We start from the raw sequence: 27,768 nt of genomic DNA, 5'->3' as shown, positions 1-27,768 counted from the left end.
TGCTAATAGACAAATTACAGTTCCAGCCTGTCAAGGTAGATAAGAGACCATGTGATGCAGGCAGCCCAGCAGAAGACGGGTGGCATCGCAGGGTGAAGGTGCGCTGCGAGGCGCAGGGCGAGCGGGCGGGCGAGCAAGCGAACTAGCCAGCCAGCATCATCTGCGAGGGGGGCTTCGAGGGGCTTCTCGCTGCTACCGGGAGGCCAGCAAAGTTTTCCTGAAAAAAACCCAGTCAATCGGTAGGCAAGACCAGCGTCCGCCACGGTCGAAGCCAGTAGGAGAGAGACCACAAGCAGCATGTCCTTTAGCCGAAAGAACTGGTCCGCGCTGTCCAGGTGGGTTTGAAGCCGCCGCCTCTTCCCCCCGCCCTCGGCTCCGGAGGGGACGGAGGGCGTCGCGGCGGGCACAGAAGCCTCCCCCAACTTCGTGCCTTGGTGCCAGCTTTCGGGACTGCGAGCGCACGGAGGACTCTTGGCCAAGCGCGCTACGACTGTTGGGAGTTGTAGTACTGTATTCAACTGAGCCCTTCCCACCACGGGTCTAGCCCAGAGCCGGGAGAGAATCCTCTTCATTACTCTCAGAGGAGGAGGAGGAGGGTAAAACTTGAGGGGGCCTTGGCTTTCCTCGGAGCTTTCGCGCGACCCCTTGAACGTGCCCAAAGGCTTCGGTCGTCTCTTGGTCGTAAGCCTGTCCTGGGGGGTGAGGTTCCTTGAGGTTGGTTCTCATGAACCGATCTGGGGATTATTCTCCACTCCCTGGAGCGGCGACTCCCTGTGGGAACAGACTACAGGGCAGGGTTGCAAAACGGAATTCATTAACTGATTTAACACATATTGATCGTTTAAGAAGCTGATCCTATGTAATGGAGGAGCAGCTTGATTTCTTTTGAAGATCTAACGATTTCCTGCAAAGTGTGGGTGCCCGGTGCTAGCTCGCTCGTGGAGAAGTGCTGCCTTTAGGATGGTGCCTGTTGAAAAACTTTGTTTTAGGGCATCCCCCCGCCCCCCAAAAATATATGCCTTATTAAACGTCTGACTGATTATTTAATTAGCTAATAGTGCAACCTGCGCACTTGAGTTCATTGACTTCAATGAGCTTCCATGCAGCAGTTTTCTCCAGGCTGGTGGCCCTCCAGATTTGGTGGAAACTGCAAGTGCCCAAATTTTGATAGCAGCAGTTTCATCACATCTGAAGGACACCAGTTGGGGAAGGCTAATGTAGACCACAGCCTTATAGAATGAACATGTTGTTTGGGTGGTTGCTATATTTTGAAATAATGTGAAGAGATACAGTACTTTTCTTCTGTCGTGGCTCATTCGGCAATTCATCGCTTGATAATGAAGTCAACCTATCCTTATTGGCTGCCTGAGCATGAGAACCAATGTGTTGGTTGAAAAGTACTGGGTTTGGAGTTTCTGATGTGGCAATATTACAATTTTGATAGCATTAATGTATCTGTGACGGCTCATTCACACCTATCTCACATCATGTGACCTTAGAGATAGCAAGTGGTATGTATGGTATTGTAACCAGATCTTATCTAGGGTTATACAACAATTCCAAATGACTCTATGTTTTTAGGAATGGCAATTTAAATTTATTGCAATGTGGCCAAGGGATGCAGTGGGCAATCAAAGAGGTACCCTGGGCATGAAGGTAGGGGAGGTATTTGAAGCATACTTCCTAGCTCCTGTTTGACAGCTGGTTTGGGGCTTGCCTTACTTAGTTTGAAACTGGAGAACTCAGCCTCAGTGATAACAAGTTGCCCAGGCCACTTAAAGCATGTTTACAGAGAAGGAGGGTTTTTCTGTCTCCTGCCTTCAGCAGGTTAGCATGGGAGAAGGTCTCACCCTTAAAAGTTAATATGAGAAGCTAATCCCTTGCCAGCATCATACTGCAGATTAAGCAAGCAGCAATACTTTAATGTCTCAGCTTTTGTGTCCCTTTGGGATGCCACCCAAATGCCTTGAACAAACAGATCTGATTCCCAAGGAAAGCACCTTGCACGGAGTCTCCTATGAGATCATATTCCAATCAAATGCTGATTCTAGCTTAATTTCACAAGAATGAACTTGGAAAAAGTTTACAAATCCCCACCCCTGAACATGAAGCATACCAGATTTGTTTGACTCCACATTAATGTTTGTTTTCCACTGAAGCTAATCAGTTGGTCTCATTGGGCATGATGAAGTCAACTTCCCACTTTGATTCTTGCTCTCCAAGTGATCTGAATTAGATTCCCACATACTGGAAATGTGTACATTTCCAGAGTTCCTCCAATAGCTCTATTAATATCTTTTTATTTGGAGCTTGGGATAATAATTTGTGTCGTCATGACACAAATGCTAATTTCTGATGGTTGGTTTGCTCCCAACAGTGACAGTACCAATGTATGTCCTGTCTAAAGAAACAACAACTGTGATTAACATCTATTTAAAATCTACATTTTTAAACCAGCTATTGAGGAAGTTCTTACATTATTCTACTGTCATTACACTATAGTAATTAATGCTTTCAGTATTACTGGATTGCATTTATTGACATGTCAGGAAAATATATACTATTATCATAGCCACAAGGATGGTGTAACTCCTCTGTTTGCTTGTTATACTTTTCTTCTTCCTTGACTACTATCTTCCTTCAAAGACATTGTAAAGTATAATATTTAGGAGGAAATGCTTGACATGTTATTTTTGGTACAGGGCCCTGAGTGTGAACTAAAAATATAAATATAGCAGGATCTGTCTTGCTTGATATCCTAAAGAACATGAAATGTGCACATCGCAAATGAGATTCTTTCAGAATTGTTCAGAAAAAGTTGGTAGATACAAAGTTGGCAGGTACTTTGTTGGCGATGGGAATAAGCTATTTCTGTGCTGATAAATAAATAATAGCAAGCGACTGGGCAGTGAAAATCCACTGAATTTGATGAACATTCAAAGGCAATTATGGATAGTGAATATAGAATATATTTTTAATAATTATTAGCTTGTTTGGGGCATGGAACTGGGTTTGGAGTTTCTGATGTGGGCCAAGATAAGGAATAATTACCACCATTCACTGATCTTTGTGAGAATTATTCTAGTCTTGTTGTTTACATGTTAATTATTTGAGGTAGGAGGAGGTGAAGTTTAACATCATTGTTTTTCAGCACTACTATAATCATGTGTTCTCTTTCTCTCTATATATATGATGATCGTAATTCTATCAGAAGGAATCACTAAATCTTTGTCAATGACTATAGTGGAGGCAGGATCCCACTTTGTCGGCTGCTTTTTAAATTTCAAAATGTGCAATTTTAAGGCAAGCATTACATTAACTATATATTTTTTTCTGTATTTTTTACTTCTCTGTTACATTTTGATTTTTAATAAGGACTTCATTAAATTTCTGGAAAGAGCTATATAAAACTAAATTACTTCTGCCATTCCACCCCCACCCCCCCGCCCAACCCTTTGATATAGAAATCAGTTTCATAGGAATAATCAGACTGCAAGCACAGGAACTGAGTTGTGAGCAAAATTCAGTTGTGTTTTGATGATGACAACATTATGACTAACTTTAGTTAATAAGGATTGATATAATGTATCCACATTTAATTAATTTCATTGGATGGCAGAATGCTTTGCTAGTTTGGAATAGATCTGAAATGTATAATTGTGGCTAAAGTATACCTAAAATATTAAAGTAATTTTTCTTTGAGTATTTTAGCCTGCTTTTCCTGTTTGCATGCTCTGTTTTCCTATAGCTACTTATAGATGTCTATTATATCTAGATATGATTGCTGAACAATTGAACTGGAGGTTGCTCCAGTGATTTTTCCTTTATTCTATTTTGGAAACCATGAGAGCATTAACCATCTTCCTGTCAAAATAAGTATTCCCCCAAGTTGAGTGTGTCTTTCATAACTACGTGAGCATAGCCATGTAGATTTCATAGCAATAACATGAGTGTGACTTGCTACTGCCTTCTTCTGAGATTTTCTTCAACTTCTCTGTAGCTTATTTACCCCTGATATTTCCTGGTGGCCTCCCATCCAAATATATTCAGATCCAATTCTGCTTAAGTTTTAGAGGATCAGCCAAAATTACTTCTAGGTGTTGTCACCTGCTTCCTGTTACTCATTTCCTTTGGTCATTCATCTTTTTATATTTCTGTTCTATGATATAAAATTTGCATGAAGGATTGGAATTGATATTACAATATTAAAGTTATTATCTCATTGTATGTCTTGCCAGATCATTGCCTCCCCTGGAGTTCCATAACTTCTTGTTCCCTGATGATTAAATGTAAAGGGATTACATAATAATGTAATTGGAATTTGAATTAAGAAATGACTTAGACCACCTCTATTTTCCAGGAACTGTAGGGTTGTTGTTATCTCATATAGGGAAGGGCAACCCTTTAAAAACGGGCTCTCTTGCTGCTGCCTAGGAATTCTGGGAGTTGTACCAGGTTAAAATCAGTTGGTTTTGTCTGATGCATGCAATTAACTGATATGTGAGATAGGTTAGAGCCTTATCTTCACCATTATATGATATTGGCAGAGAAATACTATTTTTCAGGGTTTTTTAATGCAACAACCTGTTTATCATTCATATTATTATTGTGCATGTTAGGAAGGGAGCAGTGGCATAAAAGAAAGACAAGTTAAAGCCCATTAGGAAGGAAAAACTATTTAATGCAACAAGAAGGAGAATTTTCAGGCATCATGGTTTGTGATGCTGCAAAATTCAGTAACTTATCAGAGTTCTGGAAATAATACTGTAGAGCTTAATGAAGCCTCAATGAATGAACAGAACAGAACAAAGAGCAGCAGAGGTCCTAAAACGTTCCATCATTACTTAACATCTGGGCTGCATAGTTGCAAGTGATTGGGTCACAGGCTTCCCCACTATGTATTCTGTCAATATTTAAGAATCCATCTGTACATATGTACTAGCACATGCAAACCTGTGTCTTCTGCCATCTTTTCTGGAGATACATTTCCTCTTTTTGGTAATGTAGGAGTGGCCATCATTTATGCTTTTGTTTTTCTTTTAATGAGTTGTTTTTTATTTAAAAGCTGCCCGGAGTCATTTGGGAGTCAGACAGCCTTAAATTAAATAAAACAAGCAAACAAATAAAACATCTTATCGCATCCCCACTCTGATTGTTGATGGATTCCTGCTCTGATTCTTAAAAGCAATCATAATTCGACTGTATCCGCCCTGTATTTTGCCAGGTACTGGTGAAGGCCTGGGGCTAGATGTGCCTCAGAAATAACTGCAAAGTTTATATGGCTGACATCAATGTCATCGGTGGCCTTCCCTCCTTGATGGGAATCTGCATTTTGCAGACTGAGTGCTTATTCTCTTGGACTGTTCCTCTGGTTGCAATCTGGGGAAATGCCCTACAGAAGAAGGCAAGGTAAAACAGTGATGTGTAAGAAGAGGGGAATCAAAGCCAAGAGGCTGACAAGAGGCCTCTTCTAAAATGCCAGATAGCCCCTGCCCCACCCTGGCATTGTTTTGGAAGGAATGGAAGGAGCAACCATAGGTCAATGGTAGCATTTGTAATTCCTGCACAAAGTCCTAGGTTTATTCCCCAGCAACTAGGTAGAGTTGGAAGGGTAAACAGCATAGACCTCGCTGACTTAAGCAGACCAGTGACTTGATCCAAGATGCTGTGGGCTTCTGTTGTTTCCAAAGTTTCATACCCCATCCTCTCAGTACAGGACCTAGTGAACATCCTTCCTTTTCATGGCCTAATTTTGCAGCAAAATACTTTAGTTTTCTAAGCCCCTGTTGTTACTGCCATATGTGTTCATTACTCTATATCCCCATCTATCCTAGGCATAGGATTAATCAACTGTAGCAGATCAAGCTTTCAGAAATGGAAGCTGGAAAATATTATTGTTGGCTGCAGTATTCATTTGTCTTTTTTTCCCTCATAGCAACTTGTCTTCAGCCTGGCAACTGAGACTCCAAAAGGTAGTTGCTCAAGGCTACTAATAAGTCCTTGTTTTAATAGGTCTTTGATTTTCAGACCACACAGGATTATTGTTTATGTAACTCATCACTTCTGGTATTATTGATTTCTACAGCATTTTAAACTGACATTTTAATTAATTATAATAAATTATTCTAATTCTTTCTTTTTTAATAAGCAAGATTTTTTTTTTAAGTGAGCAAAAGCAATGCATGCCATGCACCAAGACTATAATCTGCCTGAAACTTGTCCTGTGCAAATTTAGTGAAATGAAGAATTATTGCCATGAACATCACTGAACCCATGGTACATATAACAGGGATTTGTGCAAACCATCAGCATAATTCCGAAAGCCCAGTTCAGATCTGGGTGGAAAGGAAAAGGAACTAAAAAGGATGGAGGAAGAAAAGGATGCCATTACCGGGAGGAGGAAGGGGTGGTAGAAAAAGAAACAGAAAAGAATGTGGCCCCACCCTGCTCACTTTTGATGGTGGTGGCATCTGCCTCTGGCTTCAGCCATAACTTCCACTAGCCTGTGTCCCTTGTATGAAGAAAAGATTCCACACATTATGTAACTTAAATGTGATCCTTTGGAGAATTAATGAGTTGTAAATATATTTGTGGAACAGTTTTGCAACTCTTTAGAAATAATTAATGAACATTTCTTAATCACCAGAGAATTATGTACACAGGAAAAAAAGAAATCTCTATTAGAGTATTTTGTTTTTCCTATTAATTCGTTGGATATTTTATGAAACAGAATTGAACGATAGAAGGTAATGATATATTGTATTTGGGTAGAATTTTGTCAACTAGTCAATGTTCAAGTTTTTCTATGGTAGAACTGTAGAAGGTCAAGCTGCAGACTAGTCCACATATATGGTGTGTGCATGTGTATGTGAGAATAAGAAAGAGAAAGAAGCAGCAGAAAATGAGATAGGTGGGTATATGAGATAGGTGGGGTCCTATCTACTACCCCACTTACTTTTGTAGTTCCTGAGGGAACTAATGCAGCCCTCCCTCCTAAATCAGGCTACATTTTTGTATAATATGTTGTAATGTTTGTTACTTGTCAACTAGTAACAGCTGGTAGAATAGCAAGTTGGAAGCATGAATCTTCTGGGCTGAGGGCTTAGTAATCAGGTGGTCAGGCAGAGAATGAAACAGGTGCTTCTACACACAAAACCCAGGTCAATTGCAGCTGATCAGCAGCAGCTCTCCAGGGCTTCAGGCAAGATTATTTCAGCCCTTCTGGGTGATACTGAACATTGAACTGGGATCTTCTGTGTGCAAAGTATGTTTCTTGTGTTGCTAAAGAGGGTCTTTGCATGACTTACTAAACCCTCCTAGTTGGTTAAGATGAACATATATCCTGTCTCTTTCCTCCCGATCCCAATCCAGGTGCATTTCTGTGGTTAAGTGGCTGCTATTTCTGTGGCTGCTTGGGGATTTGGGAAGAAACATTTCAGTTTGGGAAGGCTACTTTAGTGAAGGAGCTTGTGGGATGGGAGTAAGAAATTCAACACTCCTTCACATTAATCAGCCTGGATAATTTCATCACATTAGTTTGCAGCAGGCAGGCAGGCAGGCAGGCAGGCAGGCAGGCAGGCAGGCAGGCTCTAGATGTATAGTAGTGTGGGATATGTGATACATTTTCATTTTTCCTATAGCTGTAACAAGTGTGAGATATTAATTTTCATAAAGGTGGCCCCTGCAATTCTCAGAGATAAATATGGTGACATAAAAAGATCTGACTTTATTTAATATTCTCAACAAAAAAAAAAAGGGAGGGGGGAGAATAGGAGATACTCAGACTAGTAACAGAGGAACTTGAAGCTTCATTCACCCTAAGAAGGAAACTGCCATTTCCCATAAAATGATTTGTTCAAGATTATTCCATGAATGTGATGGACTTTGAGCCAAAGCTCCTCCCAGACCAAACTCCTTTCACTGGAATCATATCAGAGGTGAGCTTGAAATGGAACTTGGGAAGCACCTAAAACATGTAGAGTCATAATAATATTTTACAAGCAACAGGTGTGTGGACCTATGCATGAACTTAGTTACATGTGGATGGTTTTTACGGATTGGTGGAGGTACACCCTGCTTATGATTCCGTCACTCTCTTGTATCCAGAAAAAAAGGAAAGGAAACCAAATGAAAGGTCAACAGTCTTTTAAAACCAACATATATTCAGGTTGTCTCTTAGGGCAAAAAGAACAATATGCACTTAATGTGTGGTCCTGCTTGTTTTTGCTTTGATTTACTTAACTGCAAGCACATAGTAGAAGGATGGATGCTTTTAAATAAAGGGATCAGTGGAAAGTATTAGAATTTTCACTCCTTGCTGGCAGAGATCACAGTACAAACCAGACCCTCATGTACTGCTACATAAATCCACAGACCAGAGGAAGGCAACACACACTTTGGGGTTATCTAATTTAGTACTAGCTATTCTTTTATATACGTGTTGCATTTATATTTTATCTTTCCGGGAGGCATATATAGACTTTCCTGCAAGTTTTATTATCACAGCAACCTTGTGAGATAGGTTAGGCTGGGAGATAGCAGCTAACTCAGTTACCCTGTGAATTTCATGGCAAAGCAGGGACTCAGATCTGGATCTCTCCAGGATTAGCCTCATCTGATTATCAGCAACTGAAATGCAAATTCATCACTACTATGGAATATGCAGGAAACAATGCAATACTACGAAGTGTAAGAAGACAAATGGCAACAAATCATTGGGCCTTTCCTTACTTGCACCTAATCACAACACACATGAGTATATGCCCTGGCAACTTCATTTTATGTCATGTCCCCATGATGCCTTCATCTCATCCATAATCCATGAGTGACACAACCTTAATTCATCCTTAGCTGTACCAGAGCAAAAGTAGAATTTTCTCCTTCCTTCCAGGACCATCCAATGACAGTCCCAAATTGTGTAAAGTCTGTTAGCCTTTGTCACCCATTACCTTGGAGGGAATCCCTTGACTGCAATGACTTGAAACAGAGGCACGGTAAGGACTGGCAATGGGGATGGTAAATTTTATTCCAGTATAGGTTTCTATTATCTCAAGGATGAGAGGATAGCACTTTAACTCAGCACTGGGGAAAGGCCTATTGTCTACTTAGTTCTGCATCATTAACACGGCATTCCAAACAGGAGCTTCCCATTTCCCTATTTAGAGATGCCTGGGATCAAAAACTTCATAGAAACCATATATTCTAGCCCTGAGATCTATCCCTTATTTAGTTGAAGTAAAATTGCTTGGAGTTTGGAATAAATGATGTTTATTGAAATAAACATAAATAAATTATGTTTATTATTTTTTGAGCTGACATTCAATGCCTCTGGCTTCTCTTACAACTCTGCAAAGTGGCAAGTCTTCTCAGCTACCAAATAACAATTTTGAAGAAGAGCATGACAACTTGCTTGAAGGACAGGAGAAAAAAATGGCCTGATCGCTGACAGTGCAAACAGATGCCAATTAACCAACATGTTGCTTGATTTTAAGCATACAGAAATGATGTAACAGGAATGCTATCTGTTGAACTTTGATTACTCATTCAGACTCCACACTGATGTCAGTAGCATAAATGGTTTATTATGTACAGCATTCTTACAAAGTTATTAAATACAGACCTGCGGCAAGGTTTCTCTTAATCCAGAGGATGATGGAGAAGAGGTGTCTGGGTGTGAAAGTATATGTCAGAAAACAATACCAAAAAACACAACTGGGTTCTGTGCATTTTGGAGATCAGACTCTCCAAATGCAGCGATGGATAATTTAGCCAAGCCAGTAACACCGTCTTTCAGCTCAGCATATCCAAGCATTGTCTAGAAGAATTACTTACGGAAGAATGTGGACAGTGGAAAAAAGGGGAACAAAGGATAAGGGTATTTGAAGCAACAGTAATAAGTTTGATCAGATCGTGACATCACAAGTAATGCAATACAGTACTTCTTGAAAAATAGGATTGTTGTAGAAGAGGGTGGGGCTGACTTTTGTTGATTCAAAAATAATGAAAGAGGAAAATCTATGAATCATAAATAGCAAAGAACCTCAAGTAAGTTGTGAGCAGGTTGTTGCCAGAGGTTTCAACAGGCTTTCCCCCCCTTCCTTACAAACCTTTCTCCTGTGTCTTTCCCCTTCATTTATATAGCCATTTCTTTGAGTGAAAAACATAATGGCTTAACTTTTTACGGAAAGTAAAAATGCAGAGGAATATCTGCTGTGATAATTATTAACTAGCAGCCTTGTGATAGCAATCCCTGAATGGCAACTTTCATGAATGCCAAGAAATTGGGCAGCTCCAGTGCCACAGGTTAGAGCTGGAGCTTCATCAGGCACAGAAGAGCTACCAAAACATATTAAAATCTTGAACTGCTTTCACACAGTTCTTCAGGGTATCAGATGTGCTTATGAAGCCGAATGATGCCCATACTCAGGTTTGCCTCCCCTCCCCTCCCCTCCCCTCCCTTTCTGTAAGTGTCTAAAGAATAAACTTCTGCCATACAGAGTTGCTGTAAGAAATCTGTGCCATATCATTATCATAGTTTTCCTGGGACTAGCATGTCAGCCACTGATAGTATGCTAACACATAAACAAGGAGAGCAGGGAATGCTTATAAAGTCCTATCTATACTTGGAGGTACTGCAATACCTTCACATCAAGAAAACCATCAGATGGGAGTATGCTCTGAGTCATGTTTGAGATATTTGGTATGGTTTCCTTTATAGCAATTATGAGTCAGATATCCAGCAAAAGACGGGAATCTGGGGTAGATTGGTGAAATGAGATAAAGAATAGGTTTATGTCTTCCTCTGTAGCCAGTGGCATCTGATTAGGCCTGATTTGGTGGGGAAAGTCAAGTCTAGGCAGTTGGTTCAGAGAGATAGAATCTGGTCAAGGCATATGTATCAGCTGCAGCAGACTAAAGAAAATTGTCCTCGTAGATAAAGGGCAGATGAAACCAGAATTATGGACTATTCCAAGTAAGCTTCTCTTACTGAAGGTTTTTCCTATAAGAACAATAGCAGCAATCAGCTAAATCCAACTGAAGTCTTATAGTGAAAGCCACAATCTGTAGTGTGGTCGGCTCCACCCTCTCTGAAGAATCTTGTTGAAGTATTTAGAATTACTCACCTGATTTCTCAGTCTAAGACATTTGTGAGGCTGGAAAAATTGAGGTTTTGGTGGGGACTCATCCTTGAACTCAGAGGATGAAAACAACACAGTATCTTCAGCCTTGCTAAATATAGGATTCTTCATTTTCAGTCAGCTCCTGCACCCTTTCTGCTGGATTCAGAATGTTCAGAAAGCTGGTATCATAACAGTATAAAGTGGGACTCAGTTATTCTAAATCATTTGTACATCCTGATTTCCTTCTTTGTAGCTATGGTTCTTTAGACTGATGTACAATTTCATTATACAAAAATGGTCTTGGTATAGATTTAAAAATGACATTCTCCATTTAAGGGCACAATTTCAAATGCATCATGGTAGATAAAAAACAGATACTTTTCATATGGGGCTGTTTGCCCTGACTCAACCTCCAGAGCTACTTGGAGGAAGTTCAAAGGATGTAATATATGACTATTGGCTTTGGTATCTTTCTCTCCAATATTTTACAGATGGAAAATAAAAGCAACCTCTACATTGTTTTAACATCAAGGCTTTTAAAAATAATCCCTATAATGGGGGAAAAGTCCTGAAAGACTATCAACTCATCTTCAGATATATATGGGCTCTGAAGGAGATGGTGTCAATGTTGTTCCAATGTCAACTAAGTGTGGTAAAATAATTCTGTTCTGATGGCCTTTTTGTTCCTAAACTGATTAATAACACTCTTCTTGCTTTTTCCCATGTTTTTTCCCCTCCAGCCTGGCTCGACAATGGTCTGTTGAGGATGAGGAGGAGCAGGAGAGAGAGCGCAGGCGAAGACATAGGCAACTGAATTCCACCTCTGAGGCAAAGGAGGAGGAATCCTCCAGCACAGTACAGAACGTGGCCAGGCAACCATCAAACAGGTATCTGTAGGTGTACTGAGCTGTTGGGGAGGGGACAAATTCTCTTGTGCAGGTGCTGGAAATTGGAGCCAATTCAAATGATTTTGGAAAGAGGCAATGACTTTCTGTTTGTTTGAACTAGCATTATCTTAGGAAGTGTAGGAATTGACATTTAGGGAGATAGGTGTGGATTAGATGGAACTAGTTTATACTTTGGATCCCAACCTTTTCCCCACATAAGCAGAATAGAATTCATGTTTTGGTATCTTCTCCCCTTTTCAACCCTACAAGCGTCTTCTAAATTGTGAGATCCTTTTGGGGAATGATGTGTGATGTGTGTAGAGAGTTGAAGACAGAATAGGAATTGACAGAATCTCCTCACCTTTCATGAATAGAGGAGCAACTCAAGATCCCAATCTATATTTTTGGACAACTTGTAAAAGGATCATCAACAGAGCATTTTCTTGCCACTCCCAGGCTTGTTTCTATAATTCTGGTAGGCTAGTAATAGATAATGAAAAAGTACTTCTACCTGAGATCCTGGAGCTGTGCTGTCAGCCAGAGTAGGCTTTCTAGGCTAATTACACATAAACTCTGACCTATACTTAATGAAGTACCATGCTTTAGAAAATTTGGAACAAAGGTTATTGTTCCAAAATAATTCCATTCTCCTTCTTTCCCTCTTTTCCACCCTCTATGTATATCTGTGTGAGTGTGAATGAGAAAATGTACATGTTAATACAGTGCAGGATTATTTGGTCTTTTTCTGTTCTATGACTCCACCTTGACTAAGATGTACTGAACTGATCATCTGAACATTTCAAGTCATATTCCAGACTTGAAATATAGGTCATTATCTTAGATTGGTTGGACTATTGGTACCTCTAGCTCGGAATAGTTGCCATTGGTTGTTGGTGATTGTCAGGGATTTCCAATACAAAGCTTTCCAATCATTTGACCGTATTTATTTATTTATTTTGCCAGAAATTAAACTGGAGAGTTGGGCATAACTTAGTTATGACCCTCCTGCCAAATTCATAGAAAAGGAGGAAAACTCAGAAACCTCACAGTAATATTTGCCAGATCAGAAGGGAGTAAATAGAGATTGTAGTTGCTTTTTAAACAATGCACAAGGTGGTTAGAGAACTCTTTCAGCTTTCCACAATCCTTAAAAAGTTCAGCATGCCTAGAGCAGCACCGGGCTCCTTGCAGCAAAATATCTTTCCTTCATCAGTATTTTCTACAATGATGAATACTACGTGGTCATAATGTATGTTTCAGGAGGTGCAGAGAAGAAGCTTTCAGAGTGTCAGTGCATTGGTTTTTAAAAGTTGAAGAAAATGATAAGAGATGTCTTGGCCCCATGTATTTTTTAAAAATGAAATGTAAACTTCATCTGCCTTGTCCCAGTTGTTACTGTTTTTATGGAGCAGTATGAATATTAGCTAGGCTTTGTTCCAATTAGCATGTGTTTCACCATCACTTCAGTAGGAGAGAAATTCTCTGGTCTTTCTCAATAGCATGAGTTGCAGAATTCCTTTTTCATTTTGGTCATGGACCTTCCTTCTATGTTTCCCTTTGCATGATGTACACATGCAAACTATCTACACAGAAGATACGGACAGCAATTTTTTTTGCCTAACATTTCTGTGCCACACTTTTGATTGTTATATAAAAGTAGCTGCCCAAAATTTCCAAAACAACCAGGTCATATGAATACAGTCCTGCCTCTGTAACAGCTCTGAAGGACCTATGAGACTCCTCATAGCCTGGTTTGTAAATCTCATTCCTGTGTAAATGGATTTGAATCATGAATTCTTCTAAAATCTAGCCTCTAGTGCCCTCTAGTGCTGTTCATAGGTTTCCTTTTCTTTGTACTGTAGGTTTGATAGTTCCTTAGAGGCAAAGCTGCTTGACTTGGAAAATTCAGTGCTGAAAAATGAGAAGACTCAAGCAGATACAGTAAATAAACTGGAAGGGAGAAGAGTGAGGAGGAGAGCAGAGTTTTTAAATAATACAAAACAAGAAAAGAAAACACCAGTGAGTACCAAGAAATTTGAAAAGGAACCTGCTAAAGAGAATACTGCATCTCCTCCAGAACCATCCAAAGAAGAGGTAACAGCAGGAAAATGTGAAACCCTAATTCAGCAAAAGGACCTTATAGAAGAAAGCCATCAAATCCAGAGTCAGAAAAAAGAGGAGGTCACACTGGAGAAACATGAAGCCTTGAACCATGAGAAGGACCTCAAAACAGACATAGATCAGGTCTTTAGTGAGGAGCAGAAGGCTCCAAATGTATGCGAATCTCAGAGACTGGCTGTGGTCCAGAATGAGGTGGCCCCCCAGCAGCCTCAACGAGCTTCTTGGGAACGTAAAAGCATCAGTCGGCTTGAGGTGAAAATTCAGCCAAGAGCAAGAAAGTTCACTGATCCTGCTGGAGCCACACCTGCTTCTGAGGCACCCCAGGTACTTAGTCTTGGTATTTTACAAGGACAGAGAAAGTTTGATGAAAAGTTAATTGGGCAGAGATGCAAATTAGATATAGAGTAACTTGAACATGTGGAGTTATTACATCAAAGTTGGCAGCTTCATTCAGCAGTAGGGTTAGAGGATCAAGAAATAGCTGAGCAGAGATGGCCCAAGGCAGGGTTTAGCAACACGGAGCGGCTTAAACTCCCAAGAAGCTTCCCTGCAACCCCAGCATTAGAAACATCCAATCTCAAAATCTTGTAAGATTTCTCATTAAAAGGCTCTCACCTGAGGATGCTGAAGGGTTGTATGATATTATCAAAACTTCATATGGCTTTGGAGATAATGATAAGATTAATGACGGTTTTGCCATGATCTTGTCATAGATCAAGATTGTGCAAGGATGCTCAGGGTCAGAAAGAGTGGTCTACTAAAGGTTTATGAGAAATCGAAAGACAAATTATTGAGTCCACTATTAGTGGATGCTTATTTAGTATAATTAATCAATATCTTAACTATATTTAGAAAGAGCTGGATAACAGCATTGTTCTCTGCTGCTCGCAGCACGAATTACAATATACAATTTAACAATACATATAATAAAATAACCATTTTGGACATAAATATTTCAGGAGGGTTCTAAAAGCAAATAGCTAACAAATTTGAAGACTATATTATGCTTCAGAATATATAGACTTTTAAACAGTATGGAAATATTTTACAAAAGTGTATACTTGATGCTAAAATACTCTAAAGAAAGGGCCAAAAGACCCCTTTGGAAAGCCATTTCACAGCCATTTCATATTGCAACATTGAAGTTGTTTTGCTTTTTTCTTGCTGTCATAATTACAATTATTTTCATTTATTCATGTTACACTTATATCCTACCTTTTTTTCTAGGAGCTCAAGCTAGCACACTTGAAGTCTTCTCTCATTTTACTCCCGCAGCAGCAGCCCTATGAGATTAGTTGGTCTGAGAAATAGTAACTGGCCCAAAGTCACACAGAAAACTATTTTATTCTGTGGGGTCTTCCTGGGTCTCATTAGTCTCAATCCAACACTGTATCTTCTATACCATACTGGATCTAGATATTCTATACTATGAAAATTGTAATGAAACTTTAGTGGATATAACTTTAACTCAGAAAACCTAGAAATGGTAATCAGACCATCTCTTGAATACGCTGTAGGATCTACATAGATGTGCTTAGTAGTAAGTCTTACAGAGTTCAAAAGGATTTACTTCCAATTTTTACTAAAAATGTCTGTGTTGAAGCAGCCACAGGCTCTTTTCTCAGTCCTCCTCCCTGTTCTTCCTTCCTTCATATTTTTCTTCCAGGCCCCCGAAAAAGCTATTCCCAAACCAAATGCTAAAACTGTAAGGTCTCCCTCTGGTCAAGAAGGGATGGATGCTCCTGCACGAATTTCTGAACCCCAGATTACCTATAGTAGCTCATTCAACCGGATCAGTCCAAGGACAATCTCATTCCGGGTAAGGATTTATTACAAATTAGGAAAAGGCTCCTTATTTAAAAAGGATAAAGGCCCTGTGGTAATGATACAAGCAATGTTCTACATCCACAAAGGCAGTGAAGCTGCATGACTAACACTACAATCAATGTTTACATTTGTTGTTGTTTAGTCGTTAAGTCATGTCCGACTCTTCGTGACCCCATGAACCATATTGCGCCAGGCCTTCCTGTCCTTCACTGCCTCCCTGAGTTTGCTCAGTTTCATGCTCATTGCTTCAGTGATGCTATCTAACCATCTCATCCTCTGCCGTCCTCTTCTCCTTTTGCCTTCAATCTTTCAATGTTTACATACCAAGTGCATATCAAGATATCTACAGAGGGTAAGGCTACCCAACATTTTAAGTCTCAGGGCCAATCTTTGACTGGAATGCCATGGGTTACCTTCCAAAATATATTATGTATAACCAAGGCAAAAGTTAATTTTGATTTCATTTTATTTTCAATTACATTTAATGAAAACTAAATACAGTTAACATGATTATTCCCCAGGCCAACATAAATAAGTATACTTTGGTAACCATTTTTAGTGATATTTGGGGCCACCACCCAAAATTTTGGGTGTCAGTTTATGTGCCACTGTTAAAGCCTAGGTGTGTACACTACCTTGGAACTGGAAACTTCCAAGTTTCTCCATTCAGTTCCGGACATCAGGGAAGTTGGTGCTGAGGAGTCATAAAGTGTTGGGGAGCTGAGGATAGGAAACTATCTTCATAGTAGTAGAATGTGAAATGTGAGAACCAGGTAATATCTTCCAAATCAGAGAAGCTGAAGACCTTTCTGTCCATTTTTAACCTTTGAGAGTTTTCATCTTTCAAAATATTTACTAAAGAGTCCATTTCAGCTGGGCACAGGATTCTAGTCCAGATCTAGCCTCCCGCATACATAATTTTGTGATCCTATTGTGATGTGACTTCCCTATACCCATTTGCTCTTTGCAGCTAAGATTCCCACCCCATCCCCCACAATCAAAGTCTCTTCGGCTGGGGCTTGGGTGGGAGAAACAATACTTGCTAACATTTCCTTTTCTTCATAATTATTGAACATGCAAAAAACCTGATTCTTGTTCTCTGTTTCTTCTGCTTCTAGGTTATTCCCAGGGTAGAAAGACAAGCAGATACTTTTAGCAGAAGGTAAGCAGGTATTAGCACGCCTTTTAGCACATCACTGCAACTCCTCTGTAGAGCTCGTATTCTTACTCCATCTTGTAATACAAGGACGTGGCAATAGTGATGTATGATTGTGTGCTTCAACAGTAAATGCTTTCTTTGCTTGATTTTGTTTATGGGAAGAGGCTTCTGGATTTGTATAATACCCAAAGTATTCTTTAGTACAAATTATGCCTGTTCTACAAGTTTTAAGAACTGCATTTATTGCATGGGCCACTGGAGGCAGAATCTGCTGTAAATTGGGCTGTAAATATTCCTATGAAGTTTTTATTTAAAAGTTCTGTTCAAAGGGAATTCAGTCAAATCAAATCTTCAAATCACTTCAGCAATTTGATGGACTTTTGTCCATAGGCAATCAACATCAATATTCTGTGTGCGCTGATATAAAGGAATGTGTGTGGGGAGGAGGGGAGGGTTCTAAGTACCACCTTACCACAGCTATCTGTATCTAAATAACAAATGAGAATACAAGATTCTGGGTAATTTGTAACATTTGCATTCTGATTTTCAAAAACTAGCAATTCAGATGAAAGCTTTGTTTGCTTTATGTTTTGTGTTCCTTAACAATACAAATATACAAAGACAATGTTTAATAGGGATGTGTGAATATGGCAAGATCTGTTTTAATTTTGATTCAGATCGTCAGTTTGATCCAACTTTAACTGTCCATCTGATTTGAAGTACTGAGTTTATAAAATGCCCATATGCCCACATAAAGCCAACAAATCTTTGATCTGAATTGCTAGTTTTTGAATCAGAATGCAAATGTTATAAATTACCCAGAATCTTGTATTCTCACTTGTTATTTAGATACAGATAGCTGTGGTAATATGATGGAATGGAATTATGAAGGCTGAACTCAGGGAGACAAACATTTTCTTAGCTCACCAGAACGGCGTGGGAGGAACAAGAGGATGAGACTGGCACCTCCCTGAGGAATTCACACTGTTGTGGCTGGAGGACTTTGGGAACTGGGGTTTTAGTCTGGGAAGATTCTTGCTAGAGGTTGTAGCTAATAAACATAGCTGAACTGAATTAGCATTGTCTCTTGGAGTTCCTTGGGCTAGGCCTCACATCAGTCTTCCCAGACTAAAACCCCAGTTCCCAAAGTCCTCCAGCCACAACAGTGTGAATTCCTCAGGGAGGTGCCAGTCTCATCCTCTTGATCCTCCCACACGGTTCTGGCGAGCTAAGAAAATGTTTGTCTCCCTGAGTTCGGCCTTCATAATTCCATTCCATCACAGGTAAGGTGGTACTTTGAACCCTCCCCCCCTCCCCACACACATTCCCTTATATCAGCGCACACAGAATATTGATGCATGTAATAAGGTGATTTAGAATCTCAATCAAAGGAGAAATTATATTAGTTATATACTTGATTTTGGTGGAAGGTTTAACTCCTTGCTTAGCTCTTACATTTTATAATCAATGATACTGACAAGAACTCGGCTGTGGTCAGACTATACTTATTCTCTTTCTCTATCTTGATCCGTTACCAACGCTCTGGAAGCAGCTACATTTTATCTTATGTTACAAGATTCTTGTGAGAACAAACAAGCCAAATATTAAACAATTGATTACAGAGTATATTATTATATGATATGGAACATGACCAGGTTGCTGTTTCTCCATGGGAACTTCAAAACATTGAGTTGCTGAGGATTCCACACTGCTCCCACCTGATATTGTCTAGATCTGATAAACCAAATGTCCCATTATTCCACTATGAGTGTTGAGCATGTGGGAAGTTGTAGTCCATCATATCTGGAATTTCACATTTGAGCAGCAATTAGTCAGAACCCCTTTTACCAGTCTGTACAGCAGTGTTTCTCAGTCTTCGCAACAGGGGAATTCTGGGAGTTGAAGTCCACACATCTTCAAGCTGCCAAGATTGAGAAACCCTACTCCAGAGGGTCACAGCTTGGCCTTGTAAGATGCATATTCCCTGAGCTCAGGTAATGAACTCCTGGCTTAGAGGAGTTAGTTGTTTGAAAATGGAAATATGATATATTAAATACTTAAAATACTGACAAATCAACAGTTTGACATTTCCAATTTAATTTCACCAATGCAGTAGACTCAGGAGTATCTGCAGGGTGTGGTCAAAAAAGTTAAGATGGTGATCATGACAGCACAACCGAGGCTTTGCCTGTTTTTTATGTGTGTCGCATACGCATTCAAAAACAGGAGGAACTTTTATCACACCTGTTGTGGCCACCATTTTGACTTCTTTGACCATATCCTGCAGATACCTCTGACTAGATTGCTTTGCAATTTTAATCAGAAGAATCCATGTTTTTTCTCAGTGAATATTGTAAGAACCACTGATACTTTCTGAACCTTAGAAAAATTTGATTTCTCTGTATCTCCTTCACTAGTGCCAGTATGAGGCTTCCAGCAAGCACAGTTAAACTTGAGGAGAAGCTAGAGAAATATACATCTGCTGTCCAGGTAAATATGGTAATAGACAGAAATGTATGTGAATTCTGTTGTATCATGGTTGCTTAGACATTTATACATCTCCACAATGAAGTAAATAATGGGAGCAAATGGGCTTTACCATAGGGAGTTCCTAGCTGTGCCTTCTTGGTATACATGTGGATTAAAAGATCAAAAAAAGAGGAATATGTATTCATAATGTTTTTTTTTATTTTTATTTATTTATTTATATTTATTTGTATTTCAAATTTGTCAGCACCCATCTCACTGTGGAGTGACTCTGGGTGGTTTACAGTAATTTATTAGGAGAGAAATAAGGTATCCTACTTATAATGAAAAGAGTGGATTAATAGTGTGGGTGAAGATAAATAAAATTTGTTCCCTCCTGATTTGAGAAGTCTGAACTTCTGATATTGCGTGACTCTTGTCTTATCCCTAGAGGGCAGGGTCCATGAAAGTGTCTCCATCTGTTCGGAGAAACTTCCAACCAGCTTCAGAGGGCGTGGCCAGCAAGCGGAGCATCTTTGAAGCCACCGTTCCTGTCCAGAGTGAGCCTCCCACTCTTGTCCGTAAGGTAAAGACTGATCCTACACAGAAACATATTGTTGGAAGGGATGCAGATGTTCAGGAGAGGTATGGTCAGGTGAATTAGCCAAGGTTAGCTGCTCACTGTAAAGATTAAGGACCACAAGAAAGGGAGAGGCAGTTTTTAAAGTTGCATGCCAACAAGATCAAGAAATAGACCCTATAAGGATTCTAGTAATGCTACTTTTAGCATATATGAACAAAATCTCGAAAGCCTATCCAAAACCTTCACTCACTGCTGCTTTTTAAGGGCAACAAGATCAAGGTGGGGTTGTTCTGAGTCCCTTTCTCACAGTTTCTATTCTCCCACCTCCCTCTCAAGGCCAGAGCTAAATTCCTCCTCACTATCTTCCTCCGCTCTGCTGTACTGAATTTCTATTTAAAATAGACTCAGTATTTTTAAATGTGCATCTCTCTATATACATTAGTATATGTACAATATTTATGCAAGCCCATATCCTTATCTGTCACCTTTTCTCTTGTTTTGGAGGCTTCATATATGCACTCGGGGCTGAGGTCCTGCCTGCTTCTGGCCCTAGGACCACTCTGATTTTTCTGTAAATGACTAGGGCTGTAGGTACACCCTCAGAGCAGAGGGTAGTATCTAGTTGATATTGGCTGATTTCTAAAAAGTTAAGCACGGTCAGGCCTGGTTAGTTCTATGGTGGGAGACTACCAGGAGAGTCAAGGGCTATAGACTGGAAAAATAATAGGAAACATTGTTCCATATTGTTGCCATGCAAATAACATGGAGACATCAGCATAATCACCAGGAGTGAAGTTCAACTAAAGGGAGATTTATCATTTTATATTTTACTAGAGTACTGCATAATATGTGTTTGTGCCATTTATCTCTGTGGTTTACATGCTCTGGAGTGAACACAGAAAGAGCAATTTTTTGCTGGGAAAGCAAAAAGTTGAATGTATTCAGAAACTTCTAAAATCATATTGTAAGATCATCTTGTTGTTTTGAAAGAACAAGAGAAAAATCTGCTTGTCTGTACTGACCTCAGTTTGAAGGGTATTTTTTAATCTACATTTTCATGTTTGACTGGTGTGGGTCTTCTGGGCTGTGTGGCCGTGTTCTGGAAGTTTTGTTTCCTAACATTTCACCAGCATCTGTGACCGGCATCTTCAGAGGGCAGGAGCAGTTCTCTCTGTGCCCAGGATGATGTGACCCTGTTGTGGGTGTTTATAGAGATCAGCGAGGGTGCCTGAAGGGTGTGTGTGTGTGGGGTGGGGGTGGGGGTGGGGTGGGGGTGGGTGGGTTAACGATTGGCTGCTTGTTTTGGTGTCAGAATCTGTGTGTATCTTCCTGGGGATTAGGCAGGGTTTTTCATGTTTTCATGTTTTTCATGTTTGCTAATCATCTGTCACACTGAACCTTAAGTTTCTCAATATTAAACAAGATAATAAGTGATCTATTCTTCTCACTGGGTGATTCAGTATTCTTTCTGTTTCCTTATGGTTAGGAAAGTTTGAGGATCCCAGGAGGAGTTTCATCCCGTATTAATCTCTGGATAAGTCGAACTCAGGAACCCAGCAAGAATGAAGGAACCAAGGTATGAGAAATGCTTTAGTTAGTCCATTATACTAGCTAAAGGACTTAAGCCCCCCAATTTACTCCGGCTCATCTTAAACAGGAAATCAGAGAAGTGGAATGTGAACTTGATGATCAAATACAGGTAGTCCTTGACATATGATGGTAATTGGAACTGGAATTTCCATTGCTAAGCAATGCAGTCATAGCGCAACTGCATTGCTTAGCGGTGGGAATCCCTGCAGTCCCGGTTCCATTGTTAACTGAATCCATCGTTGTTGGGCGAGGCAACCTCCTGCCAGCTTCCCACAAACAAGTCAGTGAGGAAGCCGGCAGGAAGTTGCAAGTTTCAGGTGGCTTGCAAGCAGGCCAGCAGGCAAGTAAGTGGCTGCTGCCAGGTGGGGGAGGGTGCAAGAGAGGGGTGGCAAGGGTCAGGGAGGGTGCGCAAGGGTATGCAAGTGGCTGGCGAAGTGCAAATGCAGAGGGGCTGGGGGAGAGTGCTTGGGTGGGGGAGACTTACCTCAGTGACTTGTGACCTTCCCTCCTGGCCTCCCCATTGACTTTCTGGGGAAGCTGGTAGGGAAGGTTGCAAATGGCAATCACATGATTGTGGGGTGCTGCAAATGGTCATAAGTGTGATCTGGTTGCCAAGCATCCAGATTGTGATCATGTGACTGCACGGGTGCTGGGGTGGCTGGAACTCCAAGGACCAGTTGTAACCACCATTCATTCAGTGCTGTCATAACTTTGAATGGTTGCTGAATGAGTGGTCATAAGTTGAGGACTACCTGTATTAGCACAAGTGAATCTGCACAGGGAATCTTTTAAGTGCCCATGTTTTATCTTTCTGCAGGACATTCAGAGAACTGGGAACACCATACAGGGGAGTTAATGGAGAAGCTGATCTGATGGTTTGTGAAGGAAATCCAAGGTAAGGATGAAGAGTTCAGCCAAGACATAAAGTGACTTGCTGAGCATGTAATGAATATGAAAGTGATTTGACCTGAATAGGCCACAACATGTGTGCAAATATTGAATTTGCTTGATGAACATTTTAGCTTATTATCACTATACTATTATCATATGCTAATAATGGATGAAGCAGCAGTGAGACAAGATGTTAATTGGATATTCTGTGACTAGTCATATATGGATTCATTAGAACTAGCTTCTCAGCTGGAAGACTAACACTTAAGATTCAATCCCCAAAAGCTAAAACTGAAATACAATGGGATGAACTGACTGACGGAACTGGGCTTGTGTTCTTCAACATTATATCTGGGGTCATACCTGATACAACTTTAAATGAAGTGGCATTTGAAGCCTAAAGGTTTGTGGGCTCCCTTTTAGGTAGTTTATTAGCTGCTATATGTTGTATTATAAATGTCTCCTTGTTTTATAAACTATACTGAGTCCCATGGAATTGGGTGTTATATAAAATCATGACATAAATAAATAGAATGATTCAGAACAGATTTCTCATCTCTTTGTGATTGAGCCAATGGGTATGAACCTCCTATTATTCTGAGTCTGCTTTGTAACAAAGCTCTTATCCTGATCTGCTTTTTCAGTGTTCTCGCTGACAAAAAATTTCTCGCTATGAAAATCCCACCTTTTTGGTATGGTGAGCAAGGGAGGGAGAGGAAATATTCAGTGACAGGTCTATCCTGAATTCAAAATGTCCTTTGGTCATCCTATCACAATGTTTAATGGTGTAGAGATTTGGAGGTTGAAAGAGTTGCATTCAACTGTCATATCTCTGCATCAATGTCACTAATCTCTCATCTCAGGCAGTTGGGAATGATATTTTCTGAGATGCATTAGCTAGCCATTACTAAGCTAGATAGATCCTAAAACCAGACTAGTTCACACTTATTATAATTAATGTGAACTTACAGTTACTAAAAAGAGACAATAGTGTTCTCAAGTTCACTAATATTTCCATTATAGACATATATCTGAAAATCCAATATGGTGTTCAATTTACAACTTCAATTTGGAACTGGGAAACCCAAATTCTAATCACTATTCATTATGAAGCCCACTGAGTGACCTTCAACTAAAAGATCTACATTGGTTGGTTGGTTGGTTTTATACATCCAGATTCAATTAGTGCTCTTCTTTCTCCCTTGTGGCAAATTCTGTACTTGGCTAATGTTCCTTTTATCTTCTAGATGTAACTGGACAAGCTACTCTCAGGAAAACTTACCTCCATTGAAATAAAAGGCATGGACCACTTGGAATTCTACTATCCTTCAGTTTAATGCTCTGCTCTTCTATAGGACCAGCTGTCTGGCAAAGAATGTCTATCAGTCAACATGCCTACAGTGCCTTTTATTGGATGGGGGCTCTTGGTGACTTAAAACAAATGCTTTTGATTTGATGGATGAGAAAGTTGACTTATGACAGAAAAGCTATATTTCTATAATCCATTTTTTTATCTCTTTTTATTGTGTATCACCTGTCCTCTACATCCAAAATTAAGTCTTAAGTTGTATCAGCAAATACACAATACATATGGCTTCTTTACTGGATCATGTTTCAGCTATGTTTCCACCATGATGAATACTTTTAAGTTTAAACCAAGCAATAGCAATTGTTGCATAAATGTAGCTTTGCCTATTTTCACTGATCTTATTGCTATGATATTATTAGAATAAAAGAGGGCAGTTTTAATGGGAAAATCTGTGCTTAACCATAAACTGATCAGGGCCATGAAGAGGTTTAAAGCAGAAACTTACCTGAATACTGGAAGTAGAGTGATAGGCCATCTCTGTGTTGTGGGAAAGAGAAGGGTGCAGAGTCCCTGAATACAGTGGTACCTCGGGATACGAACTTAATCCGTTCCGTGACTCTGGGCGTATCCCGAGTTGGTCGTAACCCAAAGGAAATTTCCCCATAGGGTTCAATGTAAATCCGGTTAATCCATTCCGCCCTCTGAATTTGGTCGCACCCCGAGGCAAATTTTCCCATAAGGTTCAATGTAAATACGGTTAATCCGTTCCGCCCTCTGCCCGAATTTGGTCACACCCCGAAGCAAATTTTCCCATAAGGTTCAATGTAATTACTGTTAATCCGTTCTGGCGTCCGTGGACCACACGTCAGGGGCGGGAAAACGGCCGGGCGCGGCGCGGTGCGGCGGAAAAATGGCCGCGGACCACGTGTCAGGGCAGAAAAATGACCGTACCCCGAGGCGGAGTTCGCACATCGAGGTAAATTTTTGCGGCCGGAGCTGGTCGTAACCCGAAAAGTTCGTTAGTAGAGGCGTTCATATCCCGAGGTACCACTGTATATGGATGAACTTGTTCTACAGAAACCTCCATGAAAAAAGTAATGTCCCTCCCTCCCTGAAAAATTGCCAAGGAGTGTGTTTTGTACAGTAAAAATACAATATTTTTATAATACATCTATTTCAGCTCAGCCCTAGCCATTACTGAGACTCACTAAAGCTTTTGTTTTCAACAGGATTTGCCAATCTATATACATCTATTTAGGTCTACTGCATTCAAAAGGTCTTATCCCCAGGTAAATGTACAGTGGATTGCAACTGATGTCATAGCTAATTTTAACTGAATCAGGGCTGTGGGTTGGCACCTGTCCTGCCTACTAGCATATCATAATTAAACAACTTAGAAGTCGATTAGACACACACACACACATTACTTAAATTCAATAGTGGGGGACCAAATTTGGCTTTCACTGTATTTCATAATAAATATAATAAATAACACTTGTTTCAATATGCAGACTTTGTTTCCAACTGTTTTCATTTGTTTTCTGTTAATTTTTTTTCCCCTGTTAAATTTGCTCACCAGACCCAAATGTTGTCTTGCCTTACATTTGATTCTGAGACCTTGCTGGACCCCTTTCAGCGAACTTAGCCATCCAAGTGATAATAATTTTATCTAGTGGCTCATAACAAACTGCTGCTGTAACAGCCTGACCTTTAGGAAATTTAATGTCCTTTAGCAAATTTAATCTACTAATACTTAGAGGTTTCTCAGCAGACAGTTAGTGGGAAAACATTCCCTATTGGTGAAACATTTGCAGGACAGTAACCGAAGCTAAACAGCTCAGCAAGATTGAGACAGAGACAACATTTAAGCTGGAACTCCTAAGTAGTATAACATTGATTGATTGAATTTCTAGACTGACTAGCTCCAAAAGGACTTCCAGCAGCTTCAGAAAGGTTTTTTTTTTAAAAGCATTATTTAAAAACAGCAATTGTCCGATGGAACAAATTAAGATCCCTCCACAGCACACCTCAATTTAAAGAGGCCTGCCCAAACATCCTAAATGAAGACCTGTGGGGGGGGGGGGGGGAGACAGTTTTTAAAGATTGCTTGAAAGGGGGCAAGGTAGGCACCATATAAATCTCTGGGGTGATGCTGTTCTAAAGGTAGGTGCAGTGGCAAAGAAGGCCTGTCTCCAAAGTCCTACTAGATGACAATACGGAGACAGTGGTCCCTCAAATAGCTAGATTCTATGCAATGTAGGCCTTTAAAGGTGATAGCCAGGAAATAGTCTTCAATAATAGGTGGTTAATATATAGGACACAACCAACCAGTTCAATAAGTGAAGCTCATTTAGAATACCAAAGCTTTCCTTCTGAGTTTCCTTTCAAATGGAATTTAGACACAGGTTAAAGGTAGATTAGCATATTAAAAAGCAGAGACGTCACCTTGCCGACAAAGATCCGCATAGTCAAAGCTATGGTTTTTCCAGTAGTAATGTATGGCTGTGAGAGCTGGACCATAAAAAAGGCCGAGCGCCGAAGAATTGATGCCTTTGAACTGTGGTGCTGGAGAAGACTCTTAAGAGTTCCCTGGACTGCTAGGAGGTCAAACCAATCAATCTTAAAGGAAATCAACCCTGATTGCTCATTGGAAGGATCGATAATGAAGCTCAAGCTCAGATATTTTGGCCACCTAATGCGAAGAGAGATCTCTTTGGAGAAGACCCTGATGCTGGGAAAGATTGAAGGCAAAAGGAGAAGAGGACGGCAGAGGATGAGATGGTTAGATAGCATCACTGAAGCAATGAGCATGAAACTGAGCAAACTCAGGGAGGCAGTGAAGGACAGGAAGGCCTGGCGCAATATGGTTCATGGGGTCACGAAGAGTCGGACACGACTTAACGACTAAACAACAACAATAAAGGTAGATAAGAGGTGGCTTCAAGTGCCAAGAGCTTCTTGAGGAAGTTCAGGCAAGCTCTGGTTTCCAATCCAGTTGAACTGGTTCAAAATCAACTGATTTTATTGTAATTTCCTTCCCCCCCGCCCCGCTTTTTTTTTAAAGGGCAATAGCCTACTTGCCAAAGAGGCTTTTCAGAGAGTAACACATCAGTGGCCATCCCATTCAACGGAGAACAAAAGCATGCCTTGGGACTCATGCCTGGCTTTTCAGATTTCTACCCGGAGCCCTCTTAGAGCCTAACCTTCTATATCAGAGTTCCAGGCCACTCGAGAATGACAGCTGGCTGGCTTGTGTCAGACTCTTGGGCACTTGGGTATCTCAGGTTTAAAATAGCAATTCTTGGAGGCCATACAATAGCCAGTGCTTATAAGGGCTCAGGGGAGGGGAAGAGATGAGTTGCACAAGAGGCTGTAGCTGACCCTGCCAAAATAGCAACAAAGCTTTGCATTCCAAGCTGTTCCCTGCTGGCATTCCTCCAGTCAGGCACCTAGCACCCGGGGTGGTCGATAAGGGTGGAGTGCTCTTGTTAAAGCCTCCCTCTTTTTAAATTGCATTTCTCAGACACTATACGTGTTCCCACTGAAAGGACTTTTCACCTGCTCTCTGGGCAAAAGGTAAGGATCCAAACTGTACCTTGCATTCCTCAATCTTAAACTAACTGGCTGTACACCATACCTGGAAATAACTTACTTGAAATTGGCAGTGGGAGGTGTGTATATTGTGTTTCAGTACCCCAAATCTACCCCTTCTCAATTTCTCTGTGGCTACCCCTCTTTTGGAATGCAGAAATATGAATTTCTCCTTATTGATTTCAATATATGTTTATATGTATAAGTGTCTCTGTGTGTGTGTG

At 40.3% G+C, this 27,768-nt stretch overlaps 2 protein-coding genes across 2 annotated transcripts in view; both read left to right on the top strand.

The window, feature by feature from the left end:
* The window catches only part of TNNT2 (troponin T2, cardiac type), a 142,458-nt gene that overhangs the window by 75,944 nt on the left and 38,746 nt on the right, over window positions 1-27,768 (top strand). The gene's annotated exons all lie outside the window — the stretch shown is intronic.
* LAD1 (ladinin 1) lies at window positions 67-25,463 on the top strand. Its single transcript, XM_007421161.4, has 10 exons — window positions 67-335; window positions 11,861-12,007; window positions 13,870-14,452; window positions 15,795-15,947; window positions 17,074-17,117; window positions 19,532-19,604; window positions 20,032-20,166; window positions 21,650-21,739; window positions 22,571-22,648; window positions 23,892-25,463. The coding sequence occupies exons 1-9, from the start codon at window positions 298-300 to the stop codon at window positions 22,607-22,609; spliced, it is 1,302 nt and encodes a 433-aa protein (XP_007421223.1). The 5' UTR covers window positions 67-297; the 3' UTR covers window positions 22,610-22,648; window positions 23,892-25,463.

This window comes from Python bivittatus, unplaced genomic scaffold (assembly GCF_059951505.1).
Source record: "Python bivittatus isolate LINGU-HERP-01145 unplaced genomic scaffold, Pbiv_v1 ctg000700_np1212, whole genome shotgun sequence".
Classification (NCBI taxonomy): Eukaryota; Metazoa; Chordata; class Lepidosauria; order Squamata; family Pythonidae; genus Python; species Python bivittatus.
Note: the sequence above shows the minus strand (reverse complement) of the source record. Positions and strands in the feature narration are given on the sequence as shown.